This window comes from Siniperca chuatsi, linkage group LG1 (genome assembly GCF_020085105.1).
Source record: "Siniperca chuatsi isolate FFG_IHB_CAS linkage group LG1, ASM2008510v1, whole genome shotgun sequence".
Classification (NCBI taxonomy): domain Eukaryota; kingdom Metazoa; phylum Chordata; class Actinopteri; order Centrarchiformes; family Sinipercidae; genus Siniperca; species Siniperca chuatsi.
The window spans coordinates 5,871,948-5,891,570 of NC_058042.1; the positions used below are offsets into that span (position 1 = coordinate 5,871,948).

The 19,623-nt window shown below is 39.6% G+C and overlaps 1 protein-coding gene and 1 long non-coding RNA gene across 13 annotated transcripts in view; one reads left to right on the plus strand and one right to left on the minus strand.

Moving 5' to 3' along the window:
- The window catches only part of LOC122883571 (protein kinase C-binding protein NELL1-like), a 279,566-nt gene extending 266,348 nt beyond the window's left edge, over nucleotides 1–13,218 (plus strand). The window contains exon 20 of the mRNA XM_044212666.1: nucleotides 11,740–13,218. Coding sequence (XP_044068601.1) covers nucleotides 11,740–11,748 — 9 coding nt within the window. The 3' untranslated portion in view covers nucleotides 11,749–13,218. The remainder of the gene's footprint in view (nucleotides 1–11,739) is intronic.
- Nucleotides 1–19,623, minus strand: part of LOC122883889 — a 90,240-nt gene that overhangs the window by 62,968 nt on the left and 7,649 nt on the right. For 11 of the 12 annotated variants that reach the window (XR_006379794.1, XR_006379768.1, XR_006379762.1 and 8 more), the window contains exons 7-8: nucleotides 1,786–1,871; nucleotides 1,389–1,483 (exon numbers count right to left, since the gene is read on the minus strand). This is a non-coding gene — a long non-coding RNA (uncharacterized LOC122883889). The remainder of the gene's footprint in view (nucleotides 1–1,388; nucleotides 1,484–1,785; nucleotides 1,872–19,623) is intronic. The other variant, XR_006379818.1, reaches the window with a different exon arrangement.

Below are 19,623 nucleotides of genomic sequence, written 5' to 3' on the forward strand. Positions count from 1 at the left end.
TTTTTCTCTCAACACAGAAGCAGATTTTTTTGCTGAGGCTACAGCTCCGTACGCCTACACTTCTTAAAATAGGTCATTTATTTGGTATCAAAAGTTAGTGAACAAAAGTTATAAAATCCTTACCATATTAATATAAACATGCCATTTTTGATCATTATATTACAGGTATTAGGAATTAAGTTAATACATAATAGCACCCAGCTATTTCTTAAAAACGCCATTATTTGATTATTTACAGTACAGCCGGCTCTCTCCAGTCGGTTCCAGCTGTGAAGGGCCAAAGTACTGTCCCTTTGACTACAAGCTCCACGCATTTAACCTTGGTGAGGCTGTATGGCAAGGAAGCAAGATGTACAGCTAATCATGTCCAACACATATGAATGGATTCTGTGTCAGTCTCAGGGGAGAGGTTAGACAAGATGAAAGGGAGCGTGAGAAGCGAACTGCACATCGCTGTAGCAGTGTGAGAGACGATGCACATTTGATAGCAGGAGCAGGTGAGAATAATTCACAGGTTTTATCATTGCTAGACATGGAAGAGATGATGTGACACAGTGGGCTATTCACCACAAAGACTGTATGTTACTGTATTCTTATTCTCTCTGTGGCGATCAAGATAAACTATGGAAGTTTTTTTGGACTTTATTTTTTGTAACCCACAGAAAACAATCCACAAATGTGTACCATGATACGCAAATATCTCACTACTCACAAATATGTATTTTGTATGTGTAAAGTAATATCCACAAAAATAGAGCGATTTGCAAATATTCATTTACTCTGTAAATATGTATTTTATTTTATTTTACAAATGTAAATAGTTTCACCACAACAAATACATGTAAAGTGATATTTACGCATTTGTGGATCCATTTATACACGCAGAATGCGTTTTGCACATTTGCGGATTTTTGTCCAATTTGTACCGCCTGGCGTTACCTATAGAGTTTGCTAACGTTAGTGCTAGCTAGCTGTGGCAGCGGTGTAAGGCCCTAATGCAAAAAAGTTAATCTGAATAAGTATTTAATGCCATGTAAGGTCCTGTTTCTCTGAAAACAAGTAAAACACTCTGCCAATTTGGTGAGTTAATACAACTTTCTTTCAAAAGAAGTCTCTCTTGTTCATTGTCAATACCATGTAACAGGACAGAGAAGATCTGTAAACAGGTAACTGTTAGCACCTTATAAAAGGTGCTAAAATATCAGTGTTGGTTATAGCTTGTTGTGATGCCCCCCCCCCCCCCCAAAAAAGCCAAAATAAATAAATAAATCAATGAATGCAGGTTTAATAATGTACATCTCTTGACAATCATATTACATGAGTGGAGTTGTCTAGATCAATAAATTGTACAACTACATTAAGAGAAAAAAAGAAACCTCAGGACTTACTGAACTTGGAGGAGGTTGATCGAGGGAGAAACTGAGCCGTGGCCCGCAGCCAACACCAAATGTCTGTGTAGATGAAGGTGACGCCCCCCTTCTGTCTGAGATCCAGATGAAAGAAGCATTCAGCCGCTCAGAAAGCTCAACAGGGAAAAGTACTACCTTCAAATTATCTGTCACAGCGATCACAGCTAACAGCTGTCATAATTATCACAGAGGCTTTGAACTGATTGCCATAAGATGATACAAGGTGATCTTCGTGACAGATATATCAATAAATCAAGAGACACGCCCATGTTTGCCCCCTCTCTCAATCTCCAGCCTCCCTCACTCCTCTGGTGTCTAAAAATGGAGAAAGCAGTACTTCACCAAAAATACCTATTTTTAATTATCAAACACTCACTTCTTGTAGTTCTCGCAACGTTTTTGGCTTGCGTCTGTGCAGGGGAGGGCAGCGGCAGTTAGCTTGGATTCGGTGACCCAGTTTCACTGCAAAAAGAAAAGTATCAAAATGTTTATTGGAAATTCTTAAACCACTACTGCAGCAAAATCTACTTCTCCACTTTCCATCCATTTGCTAAGTGTGATCCAAACACTCACATCTTTGCCAAAATAAGACTAAATATATTACACTCTACAGATTACATTATCTGACACTTAAGCAATAGTGCAACAGCAGTGAGTGTCATATCACCTCTCCATCTAAAAGGTTAGTTAAGGGTTAAGTGAAGGCAAATTAAACTTGGTTAGGTTACCAAGGTTAGGTTAAGGTTTTGGTCATGTTAAAATGAGAAAAAATTAAATTAAAATGAAAACTTCCCTCATTCAAAAAAAATGTTAACAATGAAGACTTTCAATCATGATGAAAACAGAATATTAAGGAAATGTTGAAAAATGATGATGAAATTTGAAAGTGTAATATCTTGTGAAACAACTCCATCTTGTTATGAAAATAAGAAAAAGACATAATATTGAAAATAAAGTTGTAATTTTGTTTCTTTTTCATCAGTGTAGCCATGCTACAAAGGCAGGTTATATTAGACAGAATGCTCTTAAGCAGCATTTTGCGCTGATAATCTGCACTTAGATCATTCACAGTACCCAAAAGTTATTGTTATTTTTCACTCAAAAACCTACACATTAGTTTAACATGCAGGAGTAGGAAGTGTTGTATCTGTGAGATCATAGTATCTTCTGAGCCCAGCTGCTGGCCCATCACTCCCACTGTTAAAAGCAAGCTCTTTCTCCTCAAGAACCACATGTAGTGTAATGTTCAGCCACAAGTGTTATTATACAAACAGTCATAGTCTATAAATAATAATGCTACAGCTATTTGTCAACATCAATGTAAAAGGCCATTAAGGTTGTTTTTCATCCTGTCTGAAGACAAGTGTTCCTGTAATTAAGTTCTCCTACAATTATTCTGAAATCTCTTTCTGTACACTCCCAAATTTGAAGGTTACTGTAAATTGCCATAATTCAGTATGATAGCGACAGTTTTTAGCCACACTAGCGACTTTGCTCTAGGGATGGAAATATTGGTTTGTACAACATTGTGGCGTGAAATGACGACAACCGCAGGGTTGCCATGAAATGTGGCCCCCAGCAATGAATCCTGATGACTTTGATGATCAACTGACTTTTGATCTAACACCATCAGCAGACTTCCATTTTTGGTTTTGAGTAAAATGCCTATACAACTATTGGATTGATTGCCATGAAATTTGGTAAATATTCATAGTGCCCACAGGTTGTGATAACTGACTTTTCATCTAGCGCCATCATCAAATCCAAATTTAAAATTTGTCCAATGCTTTGATTAATGACCAAATACCTGCAAAACTAATAACATTCCCATCAGCCTCAGCTGTATTTATGTTTAGAGTAAATTAGCAAATTTTAGCATGCTAACACGCTAAACAAAGATGGGACCATGCTAACCTTTACCTGCTAAACATGTTAACATTGGTATTGTGAGCATGTTAGCATGACAACCGCTACCACATTTACAGCGACTGCTAAGCATCAAATACTCTCAACTGCAACTTTAATCTTACAATTTTCCCCCCCTTTCTTTTTGTTTTACAATGACCATTACAGCCTCACAGAGCTGCTCGTGTGCTAGCTCATAGGCCGGTTCTTTTCTCCATTTGCTTTTTGCAACATATCTGATTGAATCCTGCCAAAGCCAAAAACACATTGGAAATGTCAGACATGCATGTTTTCATATGCACCAGAGGCCAACTGTATTTTACCCCCTTCATGTGTCGCTCTGTATCTGGCTGTATCTGCATTTAGTTTTGTTTTCTGTTGCCAGCTAAATAGAGGCACACTGCATACAAAGTCAATAAGACACATTGGATATGAACAAATGCAGATTTGTGGCACAAATTGAGGGAAAGATGCATCCACTAAAGTTGAAAATGTTTCAATTTGAGCAAAAAACTTACCAAAGCTGTATGACTCTACTACATGAACATACATCATTATTGTTCACAACTAAAACAAATAGAACTTCAGTAAAACTGCATATTTCTTTTCCCCATAAACTGAAATAAAATCCAACCGTTTCGGCAGAGCCCTCAGACAGTCTAACTGAAACCAACAATGGCTACACAGCTGTGTCACTGCTGTGTTCCTGAACAGACTGAGCCAGACAGGTTGACAGGAACAAAATATCTGACAGAAACTGAACAGACAGCCAGAGAGAGTGACATAAAGGTGAGGGCAGAGAAACAGAACTACTACCAGTCCTAGGAAGGGATCGAAAGACACACTACGGCTGAGAATGAGTGTTGGCGTGTCATGTTTCATAGTCTTATGTGGCTGGATGTTTGCCAGAGCACCCTTTATGGAGCTACAAGGTGGGGTATAGCCTGTAGATGATAATGCGTCTCAGCTGCAAAACTGCAATTAATCACAACTACCCAGAAGTGGGGGGAAAATTGTTTCAAATTATGTGTAATGTGCAATTTTCTTGAATGTTTGTTTGTTGCTTATATGCATACTTCCTTCACATTTTTTAGTCACGTGACACATGAGTGGACCTGGCCGTGTATTACTGCAGGAGGTCACCACAGGCAGCCAAAAGCCAGCATCTAGAAAACTATATTGGGGCAAATATAGGCAGGACGCATCAGACCCGTCTGGGAAGTACCAGGTGATATTTCAGGTACCACTGAGCCAAGTTTAACAAAGCATGGAGATTGTAGTAGTGGAGTGCAGGGGACTACACCTATCAACACTAAGCACCTTTATACTACAGCTACCCAAAAATGATCACATTACATGAACATAGTCCACAGGTGGTGGTAACGTCAGCTGTTTATGACATTAAACATTGCTTCTTCTTAAAATAAAGTCAGTGCTGACAATGGTGCAAGTCCACTACCTTTTTTATACAATTTAATTCACCTAGACACCTGTATACCAAGGTGTGCATTATGGTATGCAATTTTTGCATTTACAGTTTTGTTGTTTTTTATTTGCTAACATTATTACACAAATTGCCACCGGAGCAATAATTTTACTACCTTTAATGAACCTGCTGTCAGTTCAGACATCAGCAGATTATTCATACTCATTGCGCACCTGCAAGGGACAATTTGCTATTTCACAGTAGAGCCTCTTCTGAATGTATTTTTGAATGTGACAGGGAAAAAAAAAAGACAATATGCAATAGGCACATTGCTAAACTACAACAGTTAATTTCCTCTGTACAGTTTATTGTGCTAGCTCCTTCATGCAGTAATGTTTATATCAATGATGATTATAGAGTTTCTGTGGTAATTATGGTGATGGTTACAAATTGTATTGCTTCTTAAAACTACAGTATAAAAGGGCAACATACGCTGGCAGTGTGAGTCAAACATCTACGCATATTGTACAAAGGGTAAATATGACAATGTTGGAGTTTCTGGAAGGCACATTTAAAGGGGATGGGCTCCTGGTTTCCCCCTCCTCCTCCTCCTGTCTTTGTGCTAAGCAAGGCTAAACCTCTCACCGAGCTACCTTTGTGCTGTGGACAAAAATTTAATTTATATTGATTTTCTTATCTACTGTATCTCTGAGGTGGACAATTTTACGAGTATTCCTTTAAATGGCAAATAATTAATCTGCCTACTCCTTACTACACAGTCTAACCAAGTAAAGGCTGGTTGAGGAACCTGAACAAATCTGATTGCTAACTCTAAAAAGGCCAAGTACAAGAAATTTAAATTAAGCATCCAAAAATGGTCAAATGTGCCCTCAATTATCACTTTTCTGCCTGTCTACTTTTACAGGTTATGAAACATAGAGGGTTCACTTTCAGTTCACTCTCTCATAATTTATTTCACTGTGACCCTGGATTGAGAAACTGAACTGGAGATGTACAGCCGGAGAAAACACATTCCTCTGTCTCAGAGCGGCAGAGAAGCCAGTGTTAATTTTTCTTTGAATGCTCAGTCACTTCATGAAAAGGGGTTAATTTTTTTCATTACCCACACATTCAGCTAAAATGTGTGGGAAATGTTAAATCTTTAGTATATTTAGTAGTTTAAAACTTTTAAAGTGGTGCCACAATTTTGTTCAATTGTCCAGATTTTACAACAAGGTTTTTCATTTTAGGTAATCTCCCCTGGCGACAAATATCGGTATTCACTTGTGGAATCCAGTGGAGTCAAACTGCCTTGACGTGTCGCTCTGTTGGATTGTGGGAGCGTCACATTAGAGATATTCAACATTTTCCATATGACAAAATCTGCTGCTTTGTTATTACCTGGAGATACTGTAAAACATATGTAGATCTGTGTAAAAGCAACTGGCTGACTGATTTTGACTTAAGTGCAGGAAAGCAGAACCACAATCTTTTAATCTCTGTAAGGCGTCTGCATCATTAAAATCAGCAGCGATCATCCCTGTAACAAAGAAGTACATTATTAGTATTTTTAATTACAACAGGCTCCATGCAGCCAGGTCCAAAGGTGTGGAGGCTGTTTAAGCAGCATATTAATGCCCAAGGCTTTGGAATTAAATGCTCAGCAATCACTTATATGGGTGAAATGTTCAGGTGTCCACATCATTTTGTCAATGGAAAAACAATGGTGAGCCTTTCCCCTAATGATAAAACACTTTATGATCAGTTTTTTAACTTCCCTTACATCAGAATTCTGGTGTGTATTCCTACACACATTCCTGAGCACAGTACAACAAATGCCTAGCAACTGTTTATGTGAAAACAAATTATTGACTCTTGCAACCGATGGCAGACTATATAATTCTCTACATTACATGAGTAAATTGTAAATATCTGTCTAACTCGTCCTTATCTCTCTCAGTACACTTAATCTTCTATGAAAGCCTGGCATCTCGAGCTGCAGAGCCCAGCGAACTTTTCATTGACAGTCAGGGCAGCTGCACCTGAGCACATCTCACTGCCAAGCTCAGCAATGCAGCACAGATGGCATCAAATATACTGCTTAAAGTCATCATTCACTTTAATGTTGCAGCTCCTGGCTAGGGGAAGGTTGCGGCTCTCCTTTTTCTGTCTGTCTCTGGACACTAAAAAGTTACCTGTGTCCCCCCGCTGACTCACAACAGCCTACTCTGTATTCTTGACTGAGGGTGAAGGGCAGGAACACTCCCCTCTCACTTCCAAATTGAACAAAGGAGAGTAGACTTTATACTAGGCAATTCTGAAAGTTATCAGTCCACTATATGGTCAGCAGAAATAACAATGTACCCACCATGAGCTGTCACTCGGCTTTTAGAGTCTCACAATGGCTGTTTTCAGAGAAAAATGCTCCAAACCTTTTCTTTTGTCCAAACACAGTACTTATTCCATCTTTTATTCTGCCGTCTTAGGAGATTTCTGCTTCCATGAAAATGACACATCCTTGTCACTGATACTTTTAGAAAAATGTATATAATATCTCAAAGTAACATACTTCAACTTGATTTGACTTTTGTCCTCACATCCCTCCTTTTGTTCAGGAAAAACGCACTTTGCACTTTCTTACCAAATGCCTTGTGCGCGGTATAGCTGCCCCACGAAGGTGTGATATTAGCAACATGGGTGACTCAGAGAGATAATCCTCACTATGAAGTGATGATTCATCTGGATGTGGGGGCTTAAAGAAGAGAGAGAGAGGGCTGGAGGGTCCCCACAGGATTTTAAACAAGACCTAAGAAGAGAATCCAAATACCCCAGCAATTTGACTTCACTACTTTCTAATCACTCACTGTCTGCACATGCAAACTCCAAATGAAATAAGCAATTGAACCAAGAGATTAATCTAAAATGAAATCCTTTGAAGAATATCTGTTTTGCACTTGCACATCAGGGGAATATTAATATCCCGTCTGGGAGGAAATTCACACTTCATATTAGTTCCTGTTACCTTACGTCATTAAAAATAGTAATAGTAGGACTGTCCACCTACATATGTGTTTGATTGAAAGTTGTCCTTCCCTCTCACCAGTCGATTTGTCTGAAAAATATAGTTATACATTGTATTTTATTGTATAATTTTGGCTGAGCAGTTTGATCCTTCCTGATAAATTAACACTGAAGCCCTGACAGTGACCTTCTTGATGTTTTTAATGCAGGCAAATCTATTTCAATTATCCCGGACCACGACTTTCCCTAAGGTTCACTATTATCCAATCTGGTTTAAAAGCTCTGCAATAATGGACAAAAGAGTAGCCCAAATAAAACATTCTCCCTTGGAACACCAAGTCTGGTGATCCATGTTATCTGGATGTGATTCATATAATTTATGTATTATGTATCAAAGTTAAAGCTGCTCTAATCAATGTGTGTATATTATCACTGGACCAAATAACTACATTCAGTGAAAGAGGTTGCTTATAGTGATGAATCCACAGAGAATTACAGTATCACCCGACTGTGCAGTTTCCTTTAGCTCTATGGAGCATTTTTTAGCGTCTTTCAGCTCATTGTTTTGATTTTATGGTCCGCAACTTACATGTTTTGATTCACTCTCACCCAACAAATTATGCAACATTTCCAGCAACAGCAGCTCTAAAAACCCACTGCGCTTTACCTGCCCAGCACCAAACAGCAGATAGACAAAGTTTGCAACTAGGTGGTGAACAAAGTGGAGTATTTATAGCAACTAAAGAGTCAGATATTTCCATCAGGAGTTAAAAGGAGCTAAAAGAAGCTAAAATATTGGACTTATATTCACCAGATGTCCAGAAAAACGACTCCAAAAGGAATGCTAATGTGATTCGATGTTTGCTGGATGTGTATATAAGTCACTTAGTTTGCTAACACGTTCGCTATATCAACTTAGGCGATAGATAATGTCAATGATGTGTTTATAGCTTGTTGTGTTGCCCGGAAATGAAGATCTATTAATGCAGGTTAAAATATGCAAAAGTTTATAAAGAGATATGAGTATAGAACAAAAGCCTTAGCATCATTAGCTTTTAGCCTAAATAAAGCCTTGATCTTTTGTCTGTAGTTTACTTGAATTTATTTGCCAAAGTACGGAGACCAACACCACGAGTTCTGATTTTTCCCTTACTATACAGTATTTTTCTATAATATTTTCACATCATTCTGATGAGTATTCCCTAAAGATAAAAAATGTATTGTTGAATGTGTCATTTTTCTGCAGTTTAGCTGACAGTCATCTGTTGTGGAAGACAACTTATGGCTGCAGTTTTAATTATAGCTCAAGATATGATATGAGTAGATTGGAGCGTCTATTCATTTTAATCTGAACTTCAGGCTGATATAATAATAGACTGAATCTTCCGCTAATTGATGGCTGCATCATGACAGTGCACCCACATGGTTTGACTTCCTAATGTAGAGCTACGGGAAATACCCAAACACAAGATGTAGCCAGGTTTTTATTTTATTTTATAGAGAATAGATTATATTGTATAATAATAATGTATATAATATGTAAATATTATACACTGAGGAACTGTGGGCGGCATTTGGGACTGGCAAGAACTTCAGATACATACTTGCACATGAGATTGCCAAGTAACTGGGTCTAGGCCCTCCAAGGCCCTTCCTGTGTTCCAAGCCTTCACTGGCTGAGACACAGTATCTGCATTTGCAACCAGTTGCAAGAAGACAGCATGGGATACCTGGAATGCCGCTGACATGGCAACAGAGGCCTTTCATGGCTCTGTCAAAGGCTCCAAAAAAGCATTCCAGAGGAGCTCGTTTCCATTGTGTGACCAAATTGGTCACACAATGGAAACGGAATTGGTGTCAAGTGCCACTAAATATCTTCATTGGTCACGCCTGAAATTTAGCAGGTCTGATTAAAAGTATAAAAATATTTTTTAACAAACACGAGCTGGGTGCGCACTTATTAAACGGGCCCAGGGCTAAAAAAATGTAGAATTGATAAGCTCTGACATAACCTGTTCTTTTATCTATACTTTTTAACGTTTTTACTATCACACTGCAGCCTCTCCCCTGCTCGCTGTGTTGGGGCTGAGCTCCCACACACACACACACAAATTGGACAAATTGTTACAAACAAGCTCAAACGAAGGCTGTCTGTATGTTAGTCTAACTGTTTAGCTTAGTTTGCCACGTATCTTACATTTTGGCAAATTCTTGTAAAACTTAGCTGTGGGCTGAGACAAACCAGCCCCTCCCTCTCTCTTCCAGCGGTATCTTGCTATGGTCATATTGAATATTGTTCTACACTTTACAGGCACTGTATTGTCAGTGTTCATGAACAAAAGGATTAAGCTTTTAAAACGCTACACAACATGCATGCAACCAACATGATATTATTAAGTCTAGCCTAGGTTCTCAGATATTGTGATTTCCTTCTCACAATGTCACTGAATTCAGTTTATGATGTTGTATATTGTATCATTGTAATCCTTGACCATCACAACATAGGGGTAGACATAAACTTTTCTGTGTTATGTTCGGTTCAGGAGATGCAAAATACATAACAACTCGGTTATGGTGGAAAGTAAAATGGCCACAAAGGCCGCCACAAGGCATTTCTGGGATGGCTCCATTTCTGAAAATGTTCAGGGCCCCAAACTGTACAAATGTGCCAAGTTTCATGCTTTTATAAAAAAGTGAACATCATTTTCACATATCACCTGGGCTGTTAACTTAGAGGAGTGCAGTAAGTTTATTGTCAGTCGATATAATGAATTGGTGATTTATAGGCAATATAATAATAATTATAATGATAATAGGAAATCTCACATGCCATTTTTACATAATTACCACTTGTGGGTGCTCTTCAGTAAAGTTACTTCTTTCAATTAAACTTGCTTTAATTGACAGAAAATGCTCATGTCATGGTGACATTGGGAAGTGTCACCTACAAGATGACTCAGCTGAGGGCTCCCACTGCTTCTGTTTGTGTCAGGACTCAACTGGAGACAGCAAGGACAGAAAAATTGGTTGCGGACAGAAAGGAGAGCCGTGAGTTACATGTCAGATAGCACAGAACAGCACAGATAAGCAACAGGCAGCGTAGGACTTTGACCATTTGACACAGTGTGTCCCTGCCTGGTGTTCTGGTGTGTGTCAGGATAGAGGGATAGAGGTGTGATCAGGTACAGTGACTGGGAGCAAGGAGAAGGAGGGGCAGTTGGTCGAGGAAGTCTTTAATGATCGGAGAAGACCAGACAATACTACTACCGTTGAATAACCTTTCATCCCCTTCAGTACTCATTAATGGCCACCCACAAATGGCTCAGCTGAATCCAACAGAGCTACTGGATGAATGGACTTTAACATAATATTATTCTACATCTAAGGCTTGTTATATCTGGCTATGTTTGTTTTTCTTTGTATCTGCTGTACTTAGTTGTTTCTTGCAAGAGATCTTGATCTCAATGAGATTACCTGATTAAATAAAGGTGGTATATATAAATGAGGGAATATCTTGTGGAGAAATGGTGTTCATCCCTCCAACAGAGTTCCACAGACTTGGCAAGGACCACTGAAGCTGTTCTGGATGCTCGTGGTGGCCTGATTTCATACTAAGACACTTCATGTTGGTTTTTCCTTTAATTTATCACCCATCTATGTGTGTCCTAAAGGTGCCTGTTCGTGAGTATTCATGTCTTTCAAATATGTTATCGTGTACAAATAGATATAATTGTCTGCAGCTTTTTTGAAAAATCATAGTAATACCCCATTAATGTCAATGTCTATTCAAATCTTCAAGCTTGATTTGTCAAATTTGCAGCCTGATTTGTGTTATTTTCTTTTTTAAAGTATTAAATGTTACAGTGAGCTCAGCAGACAAAATGAGTGTCCTGTGCATTTTCTGGAAAGTCATGTTGTGAAAATCTGCTTTTTGTCTTCCCCTGTCTCTCTCCATGTCTCCCTCTGGTCTGGTGACAGTGCAGCTGAGGCTGATAATAAGCTGCGGTCACACCGTATGGTCCACTCTCCATCTGGATTCAGACGTCGCAGTGGAAGGAGTAGGACGAGAAGGAAGCGAGGAGGGCGAGTTAAGAGGGGAAGAGGAATTTGGGTCACGCTTGAAGCCATAATGCTGGTATAATGCACCAGCACAATCTCTGCTGCAGCACCGAATAAATCATAGATGCAACACCCTACACAGATAATAACTAATGGCTCCTCTCGACACCCCAAGTCAGTCCACAATATGAATCTGCACCCAACAAGTTAGATAAATGAATCTGACATTGAATACCCCCAACCACACACATGCACAATCCCTCACCTCTCAAATTCCAGCCAATGATATTTCACAACTACTGTACCTCCGAGGCACCCAAGCAAAGATTGATCAGAGCAAAACGTATAAAGCAGGAGAGTATGGAACGAAGTTCCCCGAGTCTCCATTACCGGCCTCCTAATCCGTTTATAAGGATATGCTCTTAATGGGAATTGGCAGTGCGAGCTGTGTGTATTGTGTGTGAGGTAGAGGTCATCCATCATGGATGGACCTCTGAGGAGGCGAGGGGACAGCAGAGAAGGTTAATGTCAGCCCAGATCTGACTGAAGCTCACATTTATTCAGCATCCAAATCTCCGGTGACAACACTGAGCATTTAGCTTCTTCGGCTCTCCTCGACATCTGTGATACATACGCCAACAAAGTACAGGTCAGCCATCCCACACACTGCACAACAATGTCATCTCACCGAGACACATGGCCTCACAGTCAGGCTTAAAATCTTCCTTTCCCCCCAAAACAGTGAGAAATCCTCCTATTCTAACATTTGGGTGAGACAGTTCCACCTTCCAATTCAACTTTACAAACTGTTGAAATAATTTAAAGGTGAAATCAATAATATTTTATTGGCTCTTTGCATGAAGTAATCACATTATCAGTGAGGGTTTGCAAGTGTCTGCAACACTCAATGTCAATCAATGTCACTTATCTTCTGTCAATCATTTCTGAGATTCTAAGCTTTCTAAACAGGCAGAGCTGGCCTGGCTCTGGCCAAGCTCCTCTCCTGTGGAATCAGGTCCCAGTTTGGGTTCGGGAGGCAGACACCATCTCCACATTTAAGACTAGGCTTAAGACTTTCCTCTTTGATAAAGAGTATAGTTAAGGCTGGCACAGATGAGTCCTGAACCATCCCTTAGTTATGCTGCTAAAGGCCTAGACTGCCGGGAGACGTCCCATGATGTGCTAAGCTCCTCTCTCCTCCTCTTCATCTGTACACATTCTGATCCCATTAATGCATGTTACTAACTCGACATCTTCTCTCTCCCGTAGTTTTGTTCTCTCTCGTGTCTCCCCTCTCGCTTTCAGCAGGTACTTCTGTCCTCGGAGCTGTAGAGTCTGGATCTATGATTGCAACTACTACCCCCCACCATGTTCCTGCTCAACACCCGCTACTACAATTATTATTATTATTATTATTATTATATTACTACTACATCATTATCATTTTAAAATTCTATGTGGAATTTGCATTGTGCTACTGTTCTCTCTCTCTCTCTCTCCCCCCCCCAGATGGCCGCCCACCTTGAGTCTGGTTCTGCTCGAGGTTTCTGCCTCTTAAAAAGGGAGTTTTTCCTTGCCACTGTCACCAAGTGCTTGCTCTTGGTGGGATTTTTGGGGTCTCTGTAAATAATATAATAAAGTGTACGGTCTAGACCTGCTCTACAGGAAAAGTGCAAAGAGATAACTTCTGTTATGAATTAGCGCTATATAAATAAAATTGAATTGAATTATTTGCAGGGAATGCTCTGATTTCCTAGAAATACCAAGATCTGCAAGGTCCATGAACTACCCACCAACACTGTCTTTTCTGAACTACACATTGATCCTGTCAACTACCCACTGCCTGTGTATTGGCTGGGAATGCTCCGATTTCCCAGGGCCACTGAAGTACCCACCACCTCTGTGTTTTCTGTACATGCTCTAATCTCCCAGGCCATCTCAACAACCCACTACATCCACGCATTTGCCAGAAATGCTCAGATTTCCCAGGTCCTCTACACTCCTGTCTTGTCTGTTAAGGCACTGGTTTGGAGCTACAACTCAGCTGATGCACAGAGATCCCCCTACTTACACCTACAAGAAATCTTTGAATTGTGGGTAAACTGATGGGCTCACTGGCGCACACACACACACACACACACACACAATTTCATTCCAAAGCTGAAATTTTAAAACAGATTAGAATTCCCTCTGAACTATTTTGGAAGCTGCATGTCTCCTACATATGCCTGTTGCATATTTAAACTGACAAGTTCCTTCTCTCTTTCTGATGGCTTGTGAAAAGAAGTTCATCTCCCCGTTCAGGCTTAGAAACTTGGGCTGACAATCAGAGTTATAAGCACTGCGGAGAGAACAATCATCTGTCTTAATCTGCCCCTGTAGACTTTCTGGAGGTTTTGGGTGAATGTCTGCTTGGACACTTTTGTACAAAAGGCCATACTATTCTGACAGCAAACATGTAACTTCTCACCTCCCGACTGCTCTATTACCTGTCTGCACTGGAGGCAGACAGGTAATAGAGCACTGGTGCACTGGATATAGAGAAGTCATGATGTATTCATGAGTTCCACATAATCTCGGGGGTTGACAGATCTCGCCATAAAAATGCAACCAGCATGACATGATTTCAGAGCAGAGAAGTGTCGCAATATTTCCTTCTCTATATCAGAATGCACACTCTTTGCTTTGATTTGCCCAAAGACATAAGCTTTATGAAAATAAATGGCGTGTCTTTAAATCAGAATCACAGCAGAACACAGTCTATTGAACACCAGCCTATTTTAGTTGCATTTTCCTGAGGTGAAATAAACAAACGCACGCTATTCATTTGTGTGCTCCCTTGTGGTTTTTTGAACACCTACACTGGCACGGAGCTAGATACAAATGTGCTGCATGCTGCTTTTATAAGGCGAGCAGAACTTCAGCCAAAGGCATTAGCTGTTCCTAATTATTATAAACGGTTTCCAGTTTTAACCATTTTCCACTCAACGTTATGATGATTCATATTCATATAAAACAGCAGTCAGAGAATCTTCTGGTCTGGCCCTATATGTATCTCTCAACATAAGAATCCTCTCTGCTTTTCAATTCAAGAAAAGAAGAAACTTGGGTGGGAAAAAAAGTGCAGGAATGATTCATTTGTATCAGTCACAAATTTCTGAAGGTAAAAAACAATTCATCACTGCATTTTTAGGTACCTGCATCCCGTTTTTTGTGCCAGCTGTCATTCCTTAGCAAATGCAAATAAAGCACAAAGGAATGTTTGTGGCACATGAGTGACACAGTGAGGAACGGTTAGGTGCATTAGCATTTCAATTTGTTCTTGTCTATATTTTTTTAGACATTTACATGTATATAGAGAAACGTGTGTGGATATGCACTCTTGTAGGAGCCTCCCGGGTATTTGCACAACCACAGAGGTATTATATCTGATACGAAGTGAAACTAGGGAGGGGAAATGGGGGGGAGACGCTTTCAGTGACAGTGAAAAGTTTGAAATTGCATCTTATCTAAAGCCACAGTGTTATACAAGGATGCAATGGCTTAAAAATAAGAGTCAGCTGCAAATTGAATTCTGAACATATTCTCAAATAAATTCAACAGGAAGGATGCAGGGAAATGCCAAAGAGCATATATGGTCATTGTTGATGTACTCAACTCAGTTTGGGAAAATCTGTACTTTTGGATTACCGATATGAAGTATGAGGTACATAACTTGTGTTCATATAAATACTATAAAAAGTATCATAAAATATATAAAACTGTATGATACATTTAAAATTCACAAATATTATAAATTCCAATGCCAAATTTCACACAACACACACCCGCAAGCATGACAACAAGGAGTGCGCTAAAAAGGATTTTAGCACAGCTGTTCACAAGTCTCTGACAGACTGCTTTACTGGCACTTTCAGCAGTGTTCCCTGTCGTAGTCTCCATGTATCTAATATCACTGCATTCACAGCAATAATGAAGGTGTGAACAACACTTAGAGGAGGGGTTGGGGTTATATGCAGCAACAAAGGTTCTGGATGTATATATCACATTCATTTTCCCACAGATAACATGAAGTGAGTGTCTGGCAGGGAATTTTTAAAACTTGGGTGGACCTGAATCATCATCTGCATCAGTGATTAAAAAGTCCAATCTACAAGATTGTATCCATGGAGTTATTTTCGGGTGTCTAGAGTTCCAGGAGAATCTCTATGCAGAAAGTGGATGTGACTATGTTAAGTGACTGACCCTTCAAGTCTGGGTTGGACATGAGTCTCTCCTGGTTGTATCATTGGTGAAAAAGACAAGCAACTTGTGTTATTTGGTTCTTTGATAAAAAGTATAAAAACGTATGCAGAAAAGTTAACATACTGTATGTCAAAGCAGCTACAGCAACTACACTGAAGTCAAGCGTGAAAACTGTAATAAGAGGATGAAGGAGTGAGACAGCGTGCACACATGGGCGAGAGATTTGGCCTATGACCACTTAATCGTAGTTTATAATAATGCAGGGCAGTGAGGATACAGCCATTTCATACAGAAACATGGCGGTGCAACATGGTGACCTCCGTGGAAGGGGACCCACTTCCTCTGTAGATAAAAACAGCTTATTCTAAGGTGACGAAAGCACAACGATTCTTATTTTCAGGTGATTATACACTAATTAAAACATACTTATAAAAATTGTATTCCACTTCTGCCAACAGCGCCTCCTAAATGTTATACACTGGACCTTTAATGCAAAGCCAATTTTAGAGGCTTGATTGCCTATAAAGTCAATGCAAAGATGTGAGTTGATGCGAATTCGATCTGGATGGGGCAAAAATTGAGGCAAACCCATCTGCACAAACTGAAAATGTTTCAGTGATACGACCCAGTAAATCTGAAACGCATATATTAACATCACAAGTTCATCACAGATTGATACAGCCCTTTAAGGCAGAGTACTACACAAACAGAGTTTCTGCCCTAAGACCCAACTGGGAGTAATTATGTTTCTGCATAGCTCTTCATTAACAGGGACTATGACCGTACTATGAATCACTGACACCTAGCTGCCTTCTACCATTAACATGCATTGGTGAAATGTGTGACCACTATGTTTACTTATTCATGTACACAGCTCACTGGGGCCCAGGGTTACTTCCCTGATCGGTCATTTTCAGGAGCTGAACAAATCAACATGACCTGGTTAGCAGAAAAGCTATTTTGGCTGTTAATATGAAACCTTCCTTTGATGGCCAGCTCACATCTGCACAGCAACCTGTACGAGTTGTGTGTTCAGAGCACCGTGAAAGGTGCAGTTCCCTCTGGACCTGTACACTCCCACGACAGCCTCCTCAGGCTACACAAACATATTTATCTCTTTTTTTTACGAGATGCCCCCATCTCAGCTTCACTCTCGGGTGTTGGACATCTTTTTACCCCCGGAACTCGGGACACATCTGTGGGCAGCTGGATGTTCCTCAACTTCCCGGTGAGTTCAGTTAAAAGGAAAGACAAGAGCTGTCTCCGGTCACTGAGTCTAGTCAATTAGTCCTCTATGATCACTCTGTGCACACCTGTCAATCACAGCTCTGAGTCACAGTTTTCTGTGGGGACATAGGGGAAAAAGAGAGAGCCCTATTTTACATCGTGCGTGGGCATGTGTGAAAGCAACTACGAAGGTTTTTCTACTTGTTAAATGTCCATCCACAGTGACATTGAATGGACATTCAGCAAGATGAGCAAGTCCGCCAATAGAAATAATACAAAGCAAAATAAGAAACAACAAATCTAAAGTGCAAACACCCACAGGAAAAAAACTGCATTGAATTCAGCTCATTTCAGTGGCATAAATGTGATTGAAGGTTTCAATCATGGTGTAGTAAATGCATGTGAAGCTTTTGTGTCAAGTTCAAATTCATTGAACTTTTACATGCTATTTTGTGAAAAACCATCTTAAAAATGTGCAATTCACTTCTGAGAGGTTGGTCTAGAATCCAAAATGGAGGACGCCATCGTTTTAGCTAATGTCATACTCTACTTCACTAGTACATTAAAAATTGCAGTGCAAGAGCCCTGTGGTGTGGTCTGGAGTCAGTCGTGATAACTTCATCCCTGGTGTTTTGTTTTGTGTGCTTTGTTTTTAATTATATATTTACAATATGGTGTCGGTGGCGACATTCCCAAGCAAAATGCTGTATTAAGTTACAGCTATTGCAAACTTTGATTTTTATTATTAAGTAGTCACAGGAGTGTTTGTCAATGAGATTAGCACTGACGGTCATTTTCTGCATTTTTCTTTTTTGACAGTGGATCAGTTTGAAATATTGTAGGGAGTAATGGACCAAGAAAGAACAGCCACAGTGAGCTAGATGAAGAGTTGCAGGTGCCAACTCCTTTCACTGCAGGGCACAGTGAAAGCTAACAGACAGCTTTCTGTGACCTGTAGTATTAAACCGCACTTGCCGTTAGGCCTATCACCAGTAAACACAGGTGTCGCCAAATCAACCAGGACTGTAATCTTGAGGATTACAACTTTAAAAGTTTTATTTTATACCTTTTATATTGAAGTCTAACTAGAACTGATTAAGTGTTGTAATGCAGCTGGGGTATATTCTTAGTATTATACATTTTGATCAAAACGATGTGATATTGAGCATATATGAGTGCATGTGTGTCAAACATATCGGCATAGGCCTTTGATTCCATGCAGAAGCCTTGACATCCCAAGTACCACAGGATATTTATGGGAAAATGTTTTCATTTGAAATACATTTCTTAGCAAACAGGCTTTAGCTTTAGCCTCTTAATGCAAGAGAAATATCTGAATATTCAAAAAGCAAGCTTGCTAGCAAACTAGCTAATGTTACTAGTTTGATAGCTAGTTTACGGTATTGCATGGCATTTGGGATGACTCGTGACACTTTCAGGACCCTTTTCGGTTCAAAACAGTAGATTTGGTGTTAAGATCTCAACAGTTCTATTGGTAACTTTACCTAATTAATCGTAATCCTGCCCGACATGGAAATGAAACTCTCTTAAGCGCTATTAGTAGTTTGTTAATCAATTAGTTGATTGACAGAAAATGAACGGTCAACACAATTTTAATGATTGATTAATAATTTACGTAACTTTTCAAGCAAAACTGCTGAGAATTCTCTGGTTTCAGCTTTGCAAAGGAGTATTTGCTGTTTTATATAGTAAGTAATTTATTTGAATATGTGACTCTGGGAAACCATGCTGGGCATTTTTCACAATTTTATGTGTTCATAGACTGAGCAGTTTATCACCAAATCAAAAAAATAATCAACAGACTAATCGACAAGGAAAATAATCGGAATTATTATCCTATCCTATGCTACGGAGCCCCCTAAAGGTTGCGGCGAGAATTTTTTTGAGGACTACGTTTGCATTCCCTCACAAAACGTTTTGCGTTACCTCACAATACTTTTTTTTCTGCCATTCCTTCTGAGCCGTGACCTTTAGGGTACCTGTTTACTTTCACGCGAGTAAAATTAGGAATGTAGGACTTCTACTTCACTACTAATGGAGTATTTTTCCAATGCTGTACTGCAATTTTAAATAATTTCATAACTTCATTTAGCAATACAATGGGAACAGCTGTCTTAATTAGAGCAGAAAGGAAGAAAAGGTAAAAGGAGGAGGGAAGAGAGGAGGGCCGATATCCTCAGACCGCCAGAGGGAAAACAGGACTGAAAGATAACACCTCAATGAACAGATCATACATCACAGCCCAAATTTCATTCAGAGTACAGGAGACTGAAAACATCTTTGAACAAAATATCCCCATGACTGACATAA